Source organism: Eucalyptus grandis, chromosome 11 (assembly GCF_016545825.1).
Source record: "Eucalyptus grandis isolate ANBG69807.140 chromosome 11, ASM1654582v1, whole genome shotgun sequence".
Lineage (NCBI taxonomy): Eukaryota > Viridiplantae > Streptophyta > Magnoliopsida > Myrtales > Myrtaceae > Eucalyptus > Eucalyptus grandis.
Genome location: NC_052622.1, coordinates 31,564,238 through 31,582,920, shown reverse-complemented (window position 1 = coordinate 31,582,920; position 18,683 = coordinate 31,564,238). Strand labels below are relative to the sequence as shown.

The window sequence follows — 18,683 nt, the reverse complement described above, 5'->3', positions numbered from 1 at the left end:
GCATAATGAAACTCTGAGCCTGCTTCACAAGTCTATCTTCCCCCTTGAGATGCTTATAAGATTTTACCAAAAGTAAGGGAAAAGGGTTGTAACTTTCGCATTGGGCTCACTTTTGTCCTTTTAACTCTTTTTTCAATTACTTAAGTATCATAACTTATGTATGACGCTTACTTGAATGTTATAATTTTTTTTTCAATAACTTGAGTATCATATAATTTTTCAATCTATCACTTGAGTCCCATAATCTTTTAAAAACATTTATCTCAAGGTTTTATGCCATATTGGGTTTTCGATCATTACGTGAACGCTTTTAATTTTTTAATTTTTTGGCATTCAAATAATCAATGAAAAATTATAATATTCAAGGGAACGTTTTTAGAGGTTATGGCACTCAAGCGATTGAAAAATTATAACATTGGCACTTGTAGTAACCTTGTCCCCAAGAGTATTGTGCCATCCTTTTTTTTTTTTTTTTTGAGGCCACATTGAAAAAAAACCCACGAACTTTCACTAGAGACAAAAATATCCTGAACTTTTGAACCACCCAAAAAAATTTATGAACTTTTACTTTATATGCAAAAATACCACCGTTAGTCTTCAAATGATATAGATGAAGGTACTGATTTGCACAGTAAATCTCCACGTGACGGTTGAGCCAAAAGAGGCCGCAGACATGTCAACAAAAGCCAAATAACACTGTTCTCCGCAATTTCATAGTTTTTTATTCCTCCTCTTAGTTAGGACTAATTTGTTTCAAGTGCGTTATAGTATATTATTGCAGCTCTTTTCCCTACTAATCTATTGCTCTAAAACGTCATTACTGATCACGTGATGTGCCACATCAGTTTACTTGCACATTAAATTTAACAGTAGGCATTTTTGTCCCTCGCGAAAAGTTGGGAAATTTTTGTGCGACAGGCCAAAAATTCAGGTATTCTTTTCTTTTTGTTATTTGACCCTTTTTTAACCAACCCTTCGAAGCTTTTGGACAGAAATTGGCATTATTTTTGTGTCTTCAACAGCTTTCTTTTATGATATAACCCATTTATCTTTCTCTCGCATATTTCGAGAGTCTCTCTGTTTCTGAATTGAACTGATAGCGCGTGGAGAGAATGATGTAAATATCAGGTATAAAACGACAGTAATTGTTTAGTGCACTCAGCAGACATCTAAAAATGACACGTTCTTACGCAGAAAGAGTAGGACTAATCAGATAAATTGAGCAACTTGCAGGATAGCAGACTTGTGCATCTCAAGTCACACACAATATCGTCTGCAATACCTTGTGCTCCATAAGATTCAGTTTTTGCAAAAGCTTCAAGCTTCTTGTTTCCATCTTGCTTAGAAACACCGCACGATGAGCAATTGGGAAGATACAGGATCTAACCTTCGACGATTTTGACAGGAGATCTGCAGAACAAACAATCACTTTCACTGACTGTTGAGGACATATTAAGGTAGTTACGCTACTTTGCTTTCTCTTCAATGTGCGTGTCTTACCCAAAGGGACTTTGCTTGATAGTTAGGAGTTCAACATCCAGCTGCAATTCCACAAGAGAGGATGCAAAGGTCAAGCAAACACCGAAGGTTACAGTAGAGTGAATAATTGTGTGAGGTTGGCTACAAGAAATTGCGCAAAGATGTATGCAAGGATGTCATAAGTTTTAGTTATGCATAAAACTTCTGCTGTTTTCATTTGAGAATTAAGGCAGTTGAGTCAAGGCATTTTACATATAGGTGGACTGGCGATGCTCCTGCTTTAATAATAGGAGCCTAACATGGCCCGTATAAGTACCCAAGTAGACCATCAAAGGTTCTGCGACCTAATGAACTTCAGGGAATAAAGTGGTCAATGGCAGTGAAGTTCATCAGAGTCACCGGACGCGTCAAAACTCCAGTATTGAGACATTCTTATTAATGTGACAAACCCTGCTTTAAATGTCTCCTAGGTTTATCCAGTGAGAAATGTAACCTTCCAAGGCAAAAGAGAAGTATAGAAAAAATCAAATAAAAGTTGTTCTGATCTGCCGACAATAAATAGAAATGACAACTGGAGCATGGAAATTTTACTGCTTTACTTGCCGGTAACATCTCATCTAAATCAAGTGAGGAGATGGCTGTGCAAAGGGCTACAGAAGAGTCAGATAGATGACGATTTCTTCCTTGTCCTTCCTCCAGCAGTATGACTTTAGCAAGTTAACAAGAATAGGAGAAGTCTTAAATACAATGAACCCTTTGAATTCTCCTAGTAGTAAAGAAAAAAGTGGTGGAACTGCATCACACCAATTCCTTCTTTCTAGCTATAGATTGGTTTTGTTTGATTGCATAGGCCTTTAGATAAAATTCAAGATGGGTTAATATTTCGAAGTCCTCCCATCTTAAAATATATTGATGCACACGTTACTTATCATTTACGAGTTTCCAATAAGATATGTAAGCTCCTCCTGAGTGTGAAAAGAAATTGTCTATACGATACGAATAAGCTGCTTATGAACAGAGAACAACTTCTTCACTGGATGAGACGATGAGCATCATAAATCAAAGTGCAGAAAGGCCAGAAAGGAGGTGCCTACCTCTATTGTTGCATTTGGCGGGATCTCCTGAACCCCTTTGCTTCCATAGGCTAGCTTAGGTGGAACTATTAGTAGTCTCTGTGTTCAAGAAGAACAGCTGGGATTCATATATTGGAAACACACAAAAGGAAAGGGGAATACAATTACAACAGAGGCAAGTACAGGGAAGTCTTATTGCCACTCCATGGATCATCCACTTATGTGCTACCATAGCCCATCTACCACATTTACTCCTTATAATCATATCATACCATGTACTCTAATGCTCGCTATCATACTTCACTAATGTTCTTAGGCAAAAGTGAAGTAGCAGCTCTTCTGCCAGTTAATACGAGAAGCACTTGCCAAGGCCATACCTCCTAATTTGGTTCCTTATAGGAACAGTAGACAGAGCAGGTCAAGAATTGTTTCCCATAGCAGATAAATGATTATTTACATTTCAGGAAAAAAAGAAGAAAAATAGATGATGTTCTGAGTCAGTCAAAGTGGACAAAGATATATCAGGCTACAATACAAAAGATAGTACCTGGCCGCCTACTCGCATGCCCTGAACACCCAAGTCCAAACCCTTAAGGACATTTCCCTTCTCTGATTGACCAACATCAAATCCATATGGCTGCCGCAATTAATAAAAATTAGTATTAACCAAGCTAATGTGATTAGGATGATATGCCATAGAACTATACAAACTGGAAACACAAGTATCGTGTCATAAAGATGTAAATAGAAGTTAAGATATCTATCAACAAATTAAGTAGCTGAGCATGAATCCTTGAAACTGGGGTTCTGGCATCTTAAAACACAATAAGATCTATTCACCTAAACTTGCTAGCAGGAGCTTAGGATGAGCTACCTTCCTGGTGGTTCATTCTGATGCTATTTCAACCAGGTCAATGAGCTTTTAACGCTTTCAATTTGTTCACCATGCTTTTGGAATAATTTCAAGCAAGCCATTTTGTCAGCTATCCATTGCAAAGTAATGAAGTGTTGATGTTTTCTGATATGTGGCGTGTGGATAATGAGCCCTTGCACATCACTCTCCATCAAGTGTTGTGTCGAACTTTCCTTAACTTTTTCAACAGATATCCGATGGTCTAAACCAGATTGAAACCAATTTAGAGTATTAAAAACTGATCAAAGGTTTTAAAAGCGTCCAAGAAGTAGTATTATGTCACACTTGCACCCCAATTAAAGGAAGACAATGTTAAGTATTAAAGAGCACGCCAACAATGAAGTAATTCTCAAACTGGACTCTTGAAACTTGAAGCCACAAACATTAGCTTTGAAACTCCATCCGTGCTAATTCTGTTAATGGAGTTGTACTAATTGTGGAATGACCAGAGGAAGTTGCTCTCGCGTGACTAAAGTTGCTTACTAAAAAAGAGAAGGCTAAAGTTCAATCTTTGCAGTTCCAAGAAGATTCACACAATCCTCCCAATTTTTTTCTTCTAACAAACAATAGATCCAGATTTAGAACTGACGTCAAGTTGAGTTTTAACTGGACCACGTATCAGTTCGAATCATCTGACAGCAACAACTAAAAACTCTTAATGAAGTTAAACATAAAACACAGAGAATGCTCTACTAGGATCCAAATTATGATTTAATCACAGATTCCTATATGCTTTAGTTGAACCCAAATGATTAGAACTTACTAAATAGCTTCCGATTAGGAATTTGAACTCTAAAGTCTTACCGTGCCTCCACCCACACCAAGCCCTTGTCTGCTAGTCATAAAAGTAATGCCCTTCCATTTGGCAACATAGTGGACCTGATGAAGGTTATTAGTGATTCATTATTGGATTAATCATAACACATAATTAAGGAAAGCATATTTTTTGACATCAATAAAAATATTTTAAGGAGAATTTAAATGGCTGAAGTCTATCAGAAAACATGAAATTCAAAACTGAATTACAACCATACTGCAACCCTTGATCCCTTCACAGCCTCAGCTCCACCTCCTACTTTTATATCATAATACCTGGAGCAAAACATTTTCAAAGTTACCATACATGAGTCCACCCGCTCCAAAATCACACCTCCAAGTAATTTTTTTTTTTTTTTGAGATATAAAAGCATAAATTGCACTCAAAATAGAAAATCGTGACAGTCTGAGTGCAATGATACTCTGTGACATTTGACGCTCTGAAGTTTCTGCAAATTTATTACAGAATATCCTCTTTTAAATTCTGCATGAGTCTGGATCAATTACTTTCCTTACTCGGCCATTGTTCAAAATGAGCTAGGCAATCTAGTTTGAAGTCACATTCCCTGCAACTATAACATGATAATATAGCGTTGATTTATAAACATTGGCCCTCAAGTAGTTGAATATAGATTGAATGTTAAGTAGAATGAGCTTCCAAAGTGTAGAAAACAAAGCAGCACTTAGAGTCTTAACTAGAAACTTGCTCTACCGAAAATATAAATGGAAAAAAAAGTAGAAGAAAAGAGATCCAGGTGACTAACTTCAGACCATTGGGGAGGGTTGTGAAATCACTCTCGGGTATTTTTTCTCCTCGGAGCTGCAGCACCACCAAAAGTGCATCATTGCCGATGTAAACAGCAACTCTACAACAAAGAATGAAGTAAGGCGATAAAACTTACAGCTCTTCGACTGGTGCTAACAGCATGAGCCGCATCAGATACGCACGTGCCAGCAGCTGATAAAAGCAACTCATTAGGACAAGAATAAACTTGAGAGAGCTGTCAGCGATGACAGGACCCTGATGAATTGATTTAGGTAGGTTCTGATACAAAAAACTTGTCTGATCGACGAATCCCCGCTCTTATATATACAATGTGCAAAACTCAAAACTTAAGGGGAGAAAAAAGAATCTACAACTCCAAATTACCCATCAAAAGACTTCAAGTTGAAAAAGCAAAAGGAAAGGTTTTGTGCTCTGGTCAAGTTTCTCTTTTTGGTCTTTCGAAGACACTACACAGGGCAATCAAACATCCTTTCATTCATACAAGCAGTTTCCTCCACAATCACGCAGCAGCAACATCGATCGTTGTGTTATGGCTCCACAAGAAGCGAAAAAAATCAACATTTTCAGGGCATGCCACATACATATTTACTCAGGATTTCAATTTCTGATGCTTGAAACTGGTCAATTTAATCAATCCACTTGATAAAAGGATCGAAAAGGAAAATCTGGAAATCAATGTCAATCTAATGACACCACATGGAAGTAGCCCTTAGAACAAATGAAGCTGAGCTGCATAAGAGCGTGAAACGCCAGCCATCTCTGATGACAACAAGAACTGACCTGATAATAGGAGACAAGCCAGGAGTGCTCTCCTTCCTTCCGAGGGTGACGGCGATGGCGCGAGCTCTGCTTTCGCAGAATCTCGGGAGGAAGAAGATGATGAGCATCGGCAAAGAGCAACGGTCGGCACCTTCCTTATTTGTTTGCTTCCTGTGGAATCAGAAGATCAAAGAGGATGATCAGCAGCTGATATCAGAGAGAGAGAGAGACAGAGACAGAGACAGAGACAGAGAGTTACTTACTTATGGAGAATGTTGGGGAGAAGAGGGTGTGAAGATGGTGGATTTGGGAGGTCTGCTGTTGAGGGAGAAGGAGAAGAGAGAGTCCCATGGCAGAGTTCGTTGCAGTGACAGTTAAAGCAAGGAAACCAATAAAAAGGAAATAGCGGCTTTGGTCTTGTCTGATAATTTGGATTACAGAGAGAGAAAATGAGGCACGAGAGAGGATAGAAAATGAATTTGGTCCACATTTTGGCCAGACCGAAATCAGAGAACGCCTCGGATAAGTTTTCTTCTACGGGCCCTCATTCCTCAACCTAGAAAGCGGCAAAAACTCTTTCTTCATGTGTCTTATTCCTAAATAATAGGAGTGAGCACGAGGTAGGGTTCTCAACCGGATAGATGGTAGCAGTAATTCAGCTTCCGATTTCCGATTTGGTTCTTGCCTAGAAATCGGGAACCGAATATACAGTACTGATTCCACTTCTTTTGAAATAGGTAATCACGGGAATTTGGAATTGGAACACCGGTGACTTAATTGTTATGTATTGGTCTCTAATGGTGTTTTAGCGTTGATTTAATGAAAATTGGCTATAGTTAGTTATAACAAGAGTTGGGCTTAAAAGCTTCATGCCGTCATGGAGGGTTAGTTTCAAAAAAGGGGCCTTGATAATATATAGCTTAGGAGGGCTTGGCAATTGGTAAAAAGACTAATAAGAGGCGTGAGCATCCAGCGGACGAGAATTTTAGAACTCAGTAATTTGATAAAAAGACTGTGTGGACATTTTAGTTGATAAATAATCAAATTTAGGTAACAAAAGAGGGTTAATTAGATAAATTAATGTAATCGAAGTTTTCATACCTGTAATTTCTGGTTATGCAATAGGGAATGTAACCACTTGCGTCTTGCTTGAGCCTGGTAGAGCATTGATGAGTTCAAATTTGGATAGTATTTTTATAAATAGATTATTCATTCATCGTGCAAGTTAAGAATTTAGAAGAACCATGCCGATTTAGGATCATTGATCCTCAGCTCAACATTACCTCTAAATCCATCTCCTTATGCTAGGAGAGTCATGACTTATTTTTAGACACATGAATTGTGTACATTAATTATATTCAATTAAATAATTAATTTTAATATAAAATTATAAAGCACATTATCTGATGGCGAAATAGTTTAATTTCAAGCCATTAAATAAATAATTTTAATAAATAATTATAAAGCAAATTATCTAATGACGAAATAGTGTAATGTCAAGGCATTATTACAAGTGTTACTTCGGTTATACCCTTCCGCTGGTCAAGAAAATCCAACTCTCGCTGGCATTTTCCGGAATCACTGATGACTTCTTTCCACAAAACATGATTACTTGACATTCCAATGTTCCTCTTGTCATTTTACAAACTACATACAGCTCAATGTCTTTAAGGAAAATCTATCAAAAATCTCTTTATATTTCTCAACACAAATTGTGTTTTGCACCTGGCATTATAGCATCGTCTACGCCCATCTAGCTACTATATATGTTCATTAGAAAAGAAACTATAAGGGCGGATCCGAGCATCAGAAAATACTTGTTCATGTGGTGCGAGATCAGCGAGATGAAACCGGCCTCATTATTAACAGTTAAGTGCAGGACGATTCAAGTGAAACAACGGCGGATGGCCTTATACAATCAGTATTATGGTTTGGTGTTAGCGAATTGGATTACCAACTTATGATCGGCAGCCCTGCTCGCTTCGGTCGCAGCCGTATTTATGGGCTGGAACCTGATTTTCTTGCCTGGGCTGTGTGCTCCTCCTCTGCATCATCTGCAGTCGAATGCCTCGTAAAGCACCCGATCTCGTGCTTCACTTTCTCCGCTTCTTTCGCGTTCGTCTTGTCATTCCCCTCCACCCATTTCTTGAGCTTGTGCAGAATCTTGATCTTTTTCGAGTGGCCATGATTGCCAGTTCCTGCGTGAGAGGAGTACCCGGCATTTGCGGAATTCGACCTTTTCAGCTCATCCAGGTAGTCGCAGTCTTGACTTTTAGTCGAAACCGTGAGGGCCAATTCAGAAGAATGGCTCTTCGCCATATCCTGCTCATGGACATGGGGGTTCTTCGTCAATTCATGCCTCAGGCAAGCGTTGCTCCATCTCAGGTGAATCAGTTCCTTCTCTTCCGCTGCCCGTTCTGTCCGGAGCTGCTCTATTTCCTTCAACAGGCGACTGCAGTCTTCCGTCGATGTTGCTTCTGCTCCGGTCTGTCAAAAAAAGCCAATCCTATCAGGCAAATTGACTAATAGCACAAGAGGACACGAAGATAAGCTAGCGTCACCAACATCTCAAAAGTTAGATGACTCGCTTCTGTAGATGGATTTCTGATTCTCGTTCTCATCATGCTTGTGAATTCTCAATGACAGAGACAGTTCGATAAACCTCAGAAACATAAAACCAGGAGTTCAAACCTCGGAGAGTGGCGGAGCTGATGTTTTTGCTGAACTCAATTCAATCATAAGCTCATTTTTCTCCCGCTCTGATCGATCCAACATGGCCCTTAGCCTATCAATCTCGCCCTCCATTCTCTTGACATCGTTCGTCTTTGATTCGAGAGCTCTCTGGATCTTCAATATTTCCCCTTCTCTCTCTTTGATCCTCAGATCATTCTCTCGCAAGACCCTCGACTGCTGCTTCACTTTCCTCTGGAGCTTCCTCACTATTCTAAGAAGCCTCTCATTCTTAGACTTCCAATGGCGAAGCTCCTCCATGACCTTGAAATATTCGGCGGCCATGTCGGCAATCCGCTTGTTCTCTTCTTCCATGTGCAAAACCTCCCTGTCCAGAAGCTCGAGCTGAGACATCCCCAATCGCAACGCTTGTCCCATCTCCATCAAGACCGATTCTCGCTCCTTCAAATTGCAGTACTGGAGAAACTGCATCTCCAGCTCCAGCTCTCTCTCCTGAAGGTCCCTGACCGTGCTTCTCAGGGCTAAGATCTCTTCTCCTTCCCAAATTCGGAAGGAGCTTCCTATCAAAGATTGTGGATTCGCCGCCAATCGCTCTTCGTCTTCTATCGAGTCTGTACACGAGGAATTCAAGCTGAGAGAGGTCTCATGCTCATCATATCCACCATCTTCACCGTCAGAGTCGTCCAAATTCACCTGGCCTTGCGACGAAGAAGCTTTAGATTGCATGCTGCAGCTTCTTCTCCACATGATCCTAGCGCACATGAAACCCGCCATGGATAGAGCTAGAGGCACTCCGGCCTTCAGAAACACAGGCTTCATGATCATGATCTCCGGTTTTGACGATGTACTATCCATCCCGAAGCGATCCGGCTCGTTTCGATCGAACCCTTTTGGCGACCGAATCGAACGGGGACTATTAAAGGAGGTATGAAACAGCAAGTAGTTCGATTGTGAATTGGGTGGACAACCTTTGAGGTAAAGGAATTCATGAACGGTGTTGCTATAAAGCTGCTGCCTAAAAGATTCTTTGCACTTTTATGTTGCATTAGCATTTCTTTTGTTTAGAGGAGGAGTAGTGCGTCTGTTGCTTTTTGACCAAGCTATGTGATTTCCCCGGTGCTCAGAATCTCTTTGCCTTTTCGTCGAGTTAACCACTTTCTCAGGTGATGATCGAACACGTTCCCCATTTCCAGAAAAGAAAAGAAAAGAAAAGAATAAAAAATCACAGGGACACGTGGTCGGTATTCCAATTCCAAGAGACCATAATAAATTGAAATTGCAAAGGTATTCATCTTTTTCTGAAAATTCACAGTACATGAATTATATACCTAGTAGAAGCTACAATTGAGAGAATTTTGCCTCCCTATTTATCACGTGACACTTCACTTTATCTTTGTAACTGCCACATGACCTGACATATAAAGTGATTTTGCCATTTCATCAATATATAACCAATACATTCTTTATGATATAATCTAGGTTTTCACCCTCTTTTATCTTGAATTTGCATTGTATAAACTTCTATTCATTAGTACTTTAAACTTGAAAATAGATAAAAAATTGTATTTTCAAATGTAGTATTCTTGAAATATAAAAGAAATTCATCAAATAAAGAGATACATTGAAATTAAAACTCAAATGTAGACACTACTATATTTTTTAATAAAAACTATTAGCTTGAACCAAAACAAATAATAATTTTAAGTATAATTTATTTTGTTCAAGTAGGTGAATTTAGTGAATAAGGGGAAAAAGGAAATCAAATTATACATATATCCTATGACTTCAAGATTACGGTACTATTAGTATTGATCTAGAACTTGCAATGTACAAACTCTCTCCTCTTATTACATTACGTTTGAAAAGACCAATAAAGAGAAAGTACCTTCAAATGTATTAATCTTTAGAGCTGAACAAAATGGAACATACTCAGTACTCATAATGTACTTCATGTATTTAATAACTCATTTCTAATTCAAAACACCATTTATTTTATTTCTGATTCAAAATCGAATTGTCTTCTTCCAGAATTCTTCCTGTTTCTCATTGAAATCTTCTGTCTATTCTTCCCTAAATTCCTCAACCCTTTCTTTCTCTCAATTATCATGCTTCCATTTTACATTAGTGCCTATCGAGCTTCGATACTCTAATCTGACCAGACAAGATTGGCGGATTCGACCGATTGAACTGGCAATTGCCCCTCATTCCGGTCCGGGTCATCACTCAAATTCAGATTGGTCAAAATCCCGGTCCGAACCGACTTAACCGGCGGTTCGACCGCTGAAAAGAGCGAACCGGACCGCCGATCGAACCGCATTACAAGAAGAAGAAGGCCAGGCCAGAATACCAACGGGAGTCCGCAGCAATCTCTGCAAAAGTTCGTAGTATGTTGGCGCCCGGCATCCATGGCCGCCCTTATCCAGCCCTCCGCCACTCTTCCCTCTCCTCCTCTCCTCCCGAAGCTCCCCTCCTCTTCCTCTCCGCCATCCTCGTCGCTTTCCTCCCTAAACCGAAGCCCCTCCACTCCGCCGCCGCCGCCTCCTCCACCCAATTCCCTTCGCCCCGACCTCCGCCGTCACCGCTCCCGCCGCCCTGTCGCCCCGAAAGCCGACGCCTTTTCGCCTCCGAGCCCTTCGACGGCCCTCCCCGCCTGACGCCGCGGCGGCCGTTGGTTCTCTTACCGACGACTGCTTCGACTTGCTTCGCTTCTCCGTGGGGTGCGGCGACGTCGACCTCGCCAGAGCCGTGCACGCTGTGTTCCTCAGGCTCGAGCTCGAGGAGAATCCCAGTTTGGGCAATGCTCTCATCGTGGCCTACCTCAAGCTTGGCCGCACTTCGGATGCTTACGGCGTCTTCGGTGGGCTGTCGCGTCCCAACGTGGTTTCTTACACGGCCGTCGTCTCTGGTCTCGCTAAGGCGGACCGAGGACTCGAAGCGGTGGAGGTTTTCTTTAGATTGATGGGTTCAGGTATTCACCCGAATGAGTATAGCTTCGTTGCGATTCTGACCGCTTGTATACGGCTAACTGAATTGGAGCTGGGCGTGCAAGTCCATGCTTTGGTGGCTAAAACGGGTTATTTAGAAAGCACTTTCGTTTCGAATGCACTTATGGGTATGTACAATAAATGCGAGTGCCTGGATTCTGCTCTTGCATTGTTTGACGAAATGCCTAAGAGAGACGTTGCTTCCTGGAATACTGTAGTTTCTGGATTGGTGAAGGCCCAAATGTACGAGAGAGCGTTTGAATCTTTTCGGCAAATGGACCAAATTGATGGTTTTAGAGTCGATCATATGACCCTTTCTGTGCTCTTGACTGCCTGTACTGACACTGGTAGTTTAATTAGAGGAAAAGAAATTCATGCTCATGCCATCAGAATTGGTATGGAGACTGACTTGAGTGTCAACAATGCACTTATTGGATTTTACATAAAATGTGGAACCATAGACGATGTGGAGGCCTTGTTTGAGAAGATGGCCACGAGGGATGTTATCACTTGGACAGAGATGATCAGAGCATATGCAGAGTTTGGGTTGATTGATCTGGCTATGCAGATTTTTCATATAATGCCAGAGAAGAATTGTGTTTCTCGCAATGCCCTTTTGGCAGGACTTTGTGAAAATGGCAAAGCTTTTGAAGTGCTAGATTTATTTATTAGTATGGTGGAGGAGGGCTTGGAGTTGACTGACTACACCTTAACTACTGTTTCTAAGGCCTGTGGGTTGCTTGGACAAGGGAAACTTAGCGAGCAGTTGCAAGGGTTTATTATCAAGTTTGGTCTCCTGGCCAATGCTTGTGTGGAAGCAGCTTTGCTTGATATGTGCACTCATTGTGGGAGGATGGTGGCTGCTGGAAAAATGTTCAAACGATGGCCTTTTGAGTGGGATAGCTCTATTATTTGTACTTCTATGATATGTGGGTATGCACGTAATGGGCTGCCCGATGAGGCAATATCGCTATTTTGCCGTTGTAAAGCAGAAGGGAGCATAATTCTTGATGAAATTGCGTCAATTTCAATACTTGGTGTTTGTGGAACTTTAGGGTCTGATAGGATGGGTGAGCAGATTCACTGCCATGTTCTTAAATCTGGATTATTTTCAGATTTAGAGGTAGCAAACGCGTTGATCAGTATGTACTCAAAGTGTTGGAATATGGATGCTGCTAAAAAAGTCTTTAACATTATGCCTGCACATGATATAGTTTCATGGAATGGCTTGATTTCGGGGTTCATTATTCACAGGCGGGGAGATGATGCCCTCACTGTCTGGTCAAACTTACACAGTGCGGGGATAAAACCTGACAAGATCAGCATCCTTTTAGCTATATCAGCTTACAAATATACTAAAATGTGTTTAGTTGATGAGTGTTGTAGATTCTTTTCGTCCATGCAAACAGAATTTGATATAGAACCTTCACAGGAGCATTATGCATCACTTGTTGGTGTTTTAGGTTTCTGGGGATTTCTCGAGCTGGCAGAGAAAACAATCAGCAATATGCCTTTGAACCGGAGGCTTCAGTCTGGCGAGCTTTGCTTGATGGATGTAGAATCCATTCCAATGCAATTCTTGGTAAAAGAGTTATAAAGCATTTACTTTTGATGGAACCGCGAGCTCCTTCCACCTATGTGCTTGTCGCAAATCTGTACTCTGCATCTGGAAGATGGCATTGCTCTGAAACAGTGAGGAAAGAAATGAGAGTGAAAGGGTTTCAGAAACAGCCTTCACGGAGTTGGGTCATCCATCAGAACAAGACTATATCATTTTATACAAGAGATAAGTCCCATTCCCAAGCCAAGGACATCTATAGCGGGTTGGAAATCCTAATTTCAGAATGCCAAAAAGCTGGGTACGAGCCTGACACAAGTTTCGTTCTTCATGAAGTTGGAGAACATCAGAAATTGGATTTCTTGTTCTATCACAGTGCAAAACTTGCTGCAGCATTCGGTCTTTTGATGAATAGACCAGGAAAACCCATCAAGATTGTGAAGAACATCAGCCTTTGTGGGGACTGCCATCAGTTCTGAAATACACTTCAGCCGTCACAAATAGACAAATACTCTTGAGGGATGCTTCGGGATTTCACTACTTCTCAAATGGGCACTGCTCGTGCAATGACCGATGGTAAAGCTCATGCAGGTTATTCTCCCCGCGTTTTTCGATCCAGTGTCTGGTTGTTTTAAATATTTTTGTATCATAGAATTTGTTTAGATTTTTCCGAGAGAGAGTAGATGTAAATTTTATACCAATAGTGTAACCTCCCAATTAAAGAGAGAATGGACGACAGCAAAAAAACTTCAGATCAGCTTTCAAGAAGGGACGGTCTTCGACAATATCTGTAAGTGTTATGCGACTATCGGGTAATTGGATTACTGGAGTTGAAATTCTGACAAAATTTCATGGTACTTGCAAAAGCTGCTTCCTTAGCGAGGTAATGTTTTAGTTGGTTTATTTCGAAGAGCTGAACTTCTTCAACCCAATGTTCTTGCGTCCCCTAAAATTACCTACACTAAATAAAAAAGAACTCCTAAAATTTCCTACTTCTTTGAGCTGTTGGAACACTTGCGTCGAGAGCTATCCAATGAGTCTGATCCTGATAGGTAAAATTGCGGAATCATAGGTTGGAGATTTGGGCCTGTATGGGGGCCTAAGGCTTGGGTTTATGAATTGGGTATAGGTTTTTTTTTTTTTTTTGTCAGTAATTGGGTATAGGTTCGATAACTTATTATTTTAAAAATTTATTATTTATCATAACTTAGAGGTTTGGAAATTTTAAAATGGTTTTGGGCCCTGGGATTTTTCTTTCAGGAATTGGAAGTTTTGACCAGCGTTTTACCGGAGATTACTCCTTCCTTGTCCAACATTCCCAATGTTAGCGATCCCTAATTGTGAGATTTACAAAATTTAATGATTTGGCTGGTCAACCTTTGCTTAAGTATCGATTAATCCTAGATCAAACTTAATGATTTTATGAAACTGGTGGCAAAATTTGATCTTTGTCTTTTGCAGTTTCATGAGTATCCCATACGGTCTAATTTTATGTCGAGTTGGTATATATTTGATGGCGTGATTTGCATTAAGATGAATAACTATTCTCAGGGATGGTTAGGTGGTTTTTGCGCCTTCGGTCTCCATAGGGGTCCAAGTTGCTCTCACATTGGAGATCCTATTGCATGGAGGATTCACATAATCTTTTTTAAATCGAGAGAATTATGGCCTGTTTGGTAGAGCATTTACAAGGGGCTTTAGAGAAAAATACAAAGCGTTTGGCAAGTAATTTTTAGAATCCTTTAGCCAAATGCTAGCATTCCGAATATTGAAAGGCCAATGCAAGTAGAGACCTACTTTGGGCTTTCAACATTTTAAAATGTTAAGTCTACTGTTCATCCATTATTATTCATATTCTTCCCCAATTATCATAGTTGTTCATCTTCCTTGATTTGCCGCCTAAGTGGAGCTTCTCGACAACCGTCACCGTTGCCTAGGGGTGTGCGTCCCCAAGACCATTGCCTCGGACTAGTGCGATCCAACACTCAAGCGGTGTCACCTGGGTTCGCGCAACCCTAGGTAGCATTGACGCTTGAGGTTGCGCAACCTAAAGCAGCCTCGCTTGAGGTTTGTGTGACCTCAAGCCACAAGACCTAGTTGTTGACCTAGTTGTCTGGCAGCTTGATTTGGCAGTCTAGCTGTCTAATGGTTGTTCGGCAATTAGCAATGACTAACCCTAACTAGATTTAATTTTTGAACTTAAGAAGAAGAAGAAGAAGAAGAAAGAAATATAGCAAAAGCCTATTATAAATATGGGTTTTACCGAACGGTACTTATGCCAAAGTTATTTTTCAATATTATTTGAAATTACAATTTACCAAACAGCATAATATTTCATAAAACCCTTTTATCCCAAATGATATATAAATAATATATAAAATGGTAAGAGTGATTAAACATATGATGTTCTGCTTAAAGTAAAACCAACTATATAAATGGTAGCAACTGATATAATGAGAAACGTATGCTAAACCAGGGATACAGGTAGGAAAGGTTTCTCTTACTGAAACATGGGATACAAGTGTAGAGGGGAAAAGTTTCTCTTCTACAATTGTAAAGGGTACCAAATGATATTGTACCTTGAAGTGAGAGAGCGAGAGCCATTTTATGAGGTGATTGGTCAAGGATTGTCTTGTTTGCCTCGTTTCGCTACAGTATATTACATATGCTGCTACATTTCTAACAAAGCATTTGCTTTCAGCGATGATTGGTGGGGCAATATATATGTCGATTACCGTGGACAAACTCTCCATGAGTTGCAATAGAGTCCTTTCGTTGCACTTGGGTGAATCTGAGGTGAGTATCCTAAGATGAATTGGACTCAGCATTCGCATGCGTGATTAACCAGCACCGTCACTTTCGCATCGCTATGCGGACGGACTGCAAGGGGTGACGATCGAAACCCTCACCTCCTGGTTCCCAAGGGTGAATGTGGCCAGTGGGATTCTGTCATTTTGTTCAGTGATGTCACGTGCTGAAACATCTTTTCCACTATTTTGGCAAATGTGGCATTCTAGTAAAGTGCCCCCCGAGGCTCTAACAACGTCATTTGGGGATACTATTATCTAAATTTTTTTCATGCAGTCCAGGGATTAATTAAAGATTCAAGAACGACATAACACGTTAAACTAATCACATTGAAGAAATTTAAAATTCAGAGATCACATTATATATTGGGTTAAAGTTTAATAAGAACGGCATTACACATTGGACTAATTACATTGAAGAAATTTAAAATTTAGAGACCACATTATATGTTCGTCTAAAGTTCAATGACTATTCGTGTCATTTATCTTATATTTAAAAAGAGAATTGGAGCACTTAAAGAAATATTGTCATTCTTAATGTACCAACTGTTATTGTAATATATACAATCAACACTTTGAAAAATAGAATATTTTCATTGACCGGATGTGCTTAACAAGTATCTCGAGATGCTTGTTAGCAAAATCAACATGAGATGTAATTTGATGTTCAATAATAAAAACCTCGAGATGCAAATCTATCACTTTGGAGAAACAGAGCTTGGAACTTGGGGTTGAGGCGAGAAAAATGAAGAAGTCTTTTGAAGTCTTTCTAAAGAAATGGGTCATCACATCGTAAGGGGACAAAGACGAAGAGAACGTGCCGTGAAAAATCATTCGAACTGGGTCTCCGATGAAAGCGTCAATAAAAATGTAAAAAGAAGGAGAAGAAGAAATTGTTGGGAGGTGCAACGAGGTTAATACGTAATTATCTGGAGACGATTCCGTCCCGTAGACGGGGGGACATCATGATCAGCGAAGCGGGCGGGGACGGTCGCTCGTAAATTTATCCTCGCTCCGCCGGTTTTTGACCGTCGCTGCTGTAAATGAGAGGGGCGTTGCGCACGAGAGAGGCAGGCCAGCCAACCGGCTAGATCATCCGAGACCTGCTGCTCCCATGGCGAAATCGCCCTTTGGAGTTCTCTTTGCTTCGTATATATAGGATCTCGTTAAAAAGCGTCATGAGAGCATTTGATGAACTGTTAGAGAAATATTGCAATTTCGAATGTACTGATTATTTTCAATAATTTCTCATGTAGTATGCTTAACGAATGCCCGCAAGATAGTACGTGTATATATATTTCTTAGGCAATCTGAAAAATAGCAATCAAAGGTCTGTATAAATTGCATATAATTGTATAAGCCTAGATAGATTGCTTTAGTTTCATAAAGTAACATCTTACATTGCGAACAAACAGTACCATATCACCGATCAATAGTGTTGTGGCACTTCTTTTGGCAGAAGTTAATCTTTTCTAGACTCCATCTTCCTTTCAGTGACTTTGCTAAAGATTTGGAATTGATGTTTTATGGAACGTGAAAGATGTATCATCTGCTTCCACATTGTTAGATTCGTGCACCCATGCTCTTGGATTGTAAAAAGAATAGTATAACATTTCCTGCTGAAATTTACAAATTACTTAACTAAATTTCAGCATCATATAATTGTAATGTGGAGAACTAATACACCTATTTATGCAATTGTTGTTATTACTTGTAAGAGAAACCTTTCTTCTTGAAGAAGCGCAATTTCTTTATAAATGCAATTGTCCAATGAATATACAAGCATCGATTTGACAGGGATTAAAACTGAGTAAATCCTTGGTCTAATTCAATAAATTTCATGCAATGAGTTGAATATTGTAATTGTGTAGTGGCATTTTCAAGTTACAAAAATAACACCCAAAAGAATGACGTCTCCCCTAGAAATTGAGTAGGGATTCAGGATAATATAGCGAAAACAGTATACTAGAAGCCTCTTGTATTCTTCACGAAAAAAATAGACAGAAAGGTTTTGAAGGGAAATAATAAAAAATATTAAAATATAAAAATTTGTAAAATTTGTTTACATTAGCACCAATTGTGCCATGTACAATGATCGTCTTGGTCAACAATTTCTGGTTAAAATTAATCGGATGAATTCAATTGGTATAAATATAAAATGTTAGGATTGAATTGGTATCAATGTAGTATCAATATAATAAGTTTATGATTTTTTTGATACTTTGTCCAGTTTTGAATAAGTAATGAAAATTATTCATGAATTTTATTAATTTTATAACGAAAAACAAACTAAAATTGTTTCAAAGCTTGAAAGCTTTCAAATTAATGATTCGATAAAATCTGAGACATTGAGAAATGGAAATCGAGCGAATCCATCGTAATAGGTGAAAGATAAAGAATAAATATGCAGTACTCCAATACTCAAGGGATTTTTTTATATTTGTATTTTTCCAAAAATCCTATCTTCCTTTTCTTCTTCTCACTTTTTTAGACTTTTCTTTGATATTCTGACCGTATAAAAGAGATTCTTGAGATTTCCTTTCGTGTATTAGTTTAATAATGAATAGATTTTTTTTTGACAAAAAAGGGACGTTGGACAAGCAGAAGTAAAGCACGGAGGTGTATAAAGTGTTTGATATTGATAGCTCCGCTTACTCCGTTCTAATAAAAAGTTTATACGAAAATATTTCTCTATTTCCGACGTTTCTAAAAAAATTTCTTTCCCCCACTCCGCACTCGACCCTTCATGAGCAATCTAATCTTCATGTGAGGTAGCTGCCAATGCTGTCCAAACCTTTTTCTTTACGTGAAAAAGA

The 18,683-nt window shown here is 39.5% G+C and overlaps 3 protein-coding genes across 3 annotated transcripts; 1 reads left to right on the top strand and 2 right to left on the bottom strand.

Annotated features, from left to right (window-relative positions):
• Window positions 1-1,104: 1,104 nt before the first annotated feature.
• On the bottom strand, window positions 1,105-6,287 carry LOC104425929 (peptidyl-prolyl cis-trans isomerase FKBP16-4, chloroplastic). The gene is made up of 10 exons (XM_010038804.3): window positions 6,091-6,287; window positions 5,849-5,998; window positions 5,184-5,239; window positions 5,046-5,101; window positions 4,500-4,557; window positions 4,270-4,344; window positions 3,100-3,189; window positions 2,574-2,651; window positions 1,501-1,541; window positions 1,105-1,410 (listed from the first exon to the last, which is right to left on the bottom strand). Exons 1-10 carry the CDS (start codon window positions 6,176-6,178, stop codon window positions 1,383-1,385), a joined length of 720 nt encoding a protein of 239 aa, XP_010037106.2. The 5' UTR covers window positions 6,179-6,287; the 3' UTR covers window positions 1,105-1,382.
• A 1,157-nt stretch (window positions 6,288-7,444) lies between these two features.
• On the bottom strand, window positions 7,445-9,569 carry LOC104425928 (protein CHUP1, chloroplastic). The gene is made up of 2 exons (XM_010038802.3): window positions 8,519-9,569; window positions 7,445-8,314 (listed from the first exon to the last, which is right to left on the bottom strand). The coding sequence occupies exons 1-2, from the start codon at window positions 9,371-9,373 to the stop codon at window positions 7,826-7,828; spliced, it is 1,344 nt and encodes a 447-aa protein (XP_010037104.2). The 5' UTR covers window positions 9,374-9,569; the 3' UTR covers window positions 7,445-7,825.
• Window positions 9,570-10,904: 1,335 nt separating this feature from the next.
• On the top strand, window positions 10,905-13,539 carry LOC120289883 (pentatricopeptide repeat-containing protein At5g03800-like). The gene is made up of 3 exons (XM_039305269.1): window positions 10,905-10,917; window positions 11,034-12,864; window positions 12,966-13,539. The coding sequence occupies exons 1-3, from the start codon at window positions 10,905-10,907 to the stop codon at window positions 13,537-13,539; spliced, it is 2,418 nt and encodes an 805-aa protein (XP_039161203.1).
• Window positions 13,540-18,683: the final 5,144 nt, after the last annotated feature.

Bases quoted from the DNA above. Each gene is read 5' to 3' on its own strand.
- LOC104425929 (XM_010038804.3), bottom strand. From the start codon at position 6,178: ATGGGACTCTCTCTTCTCCTTCTCCCTCAACAGCAGACCTCCCAAATC. The intron at 1,542-2,573 runs GTAGGCACCTCC...GTGGAATTGCAG, and splicing joins CGCCAAATGCAACAATAGAG to CTGGATGTTGAACTCCTAAC. The intron at 1,411-1,500 runs GTAAGACACGCA...TTTGTTCTGCAG, and splicing joins ATCAAGCAAAGTCCCTTTGG to ATCTCCTGTCAAAATCGTCG.
- LOC104425928 (XM_010038802.3), bottom strand. From the start codon at position 9,373: ATGGATAGTACATCGTCAAAACCGGAGATCATGATCATGAAGCCTGTG. The intron at 8,315-8,518 runs GTTTGAACTCCT...TTTTTTTGACAG, and splicing joins CAGCTCCGCCACTCTCCGAG to ACCGGAGCAGAAGCAACATC.
- LOC120289883 (XM_039305269.1), top strand. The intron at 12,865-12,965 runs GTGTTTAGTTGA...TTGGTGTTTTAG, and splicing joins GCTTACAAATATACTAAAAT to GTTTCTGGGGATTTCTCGAG.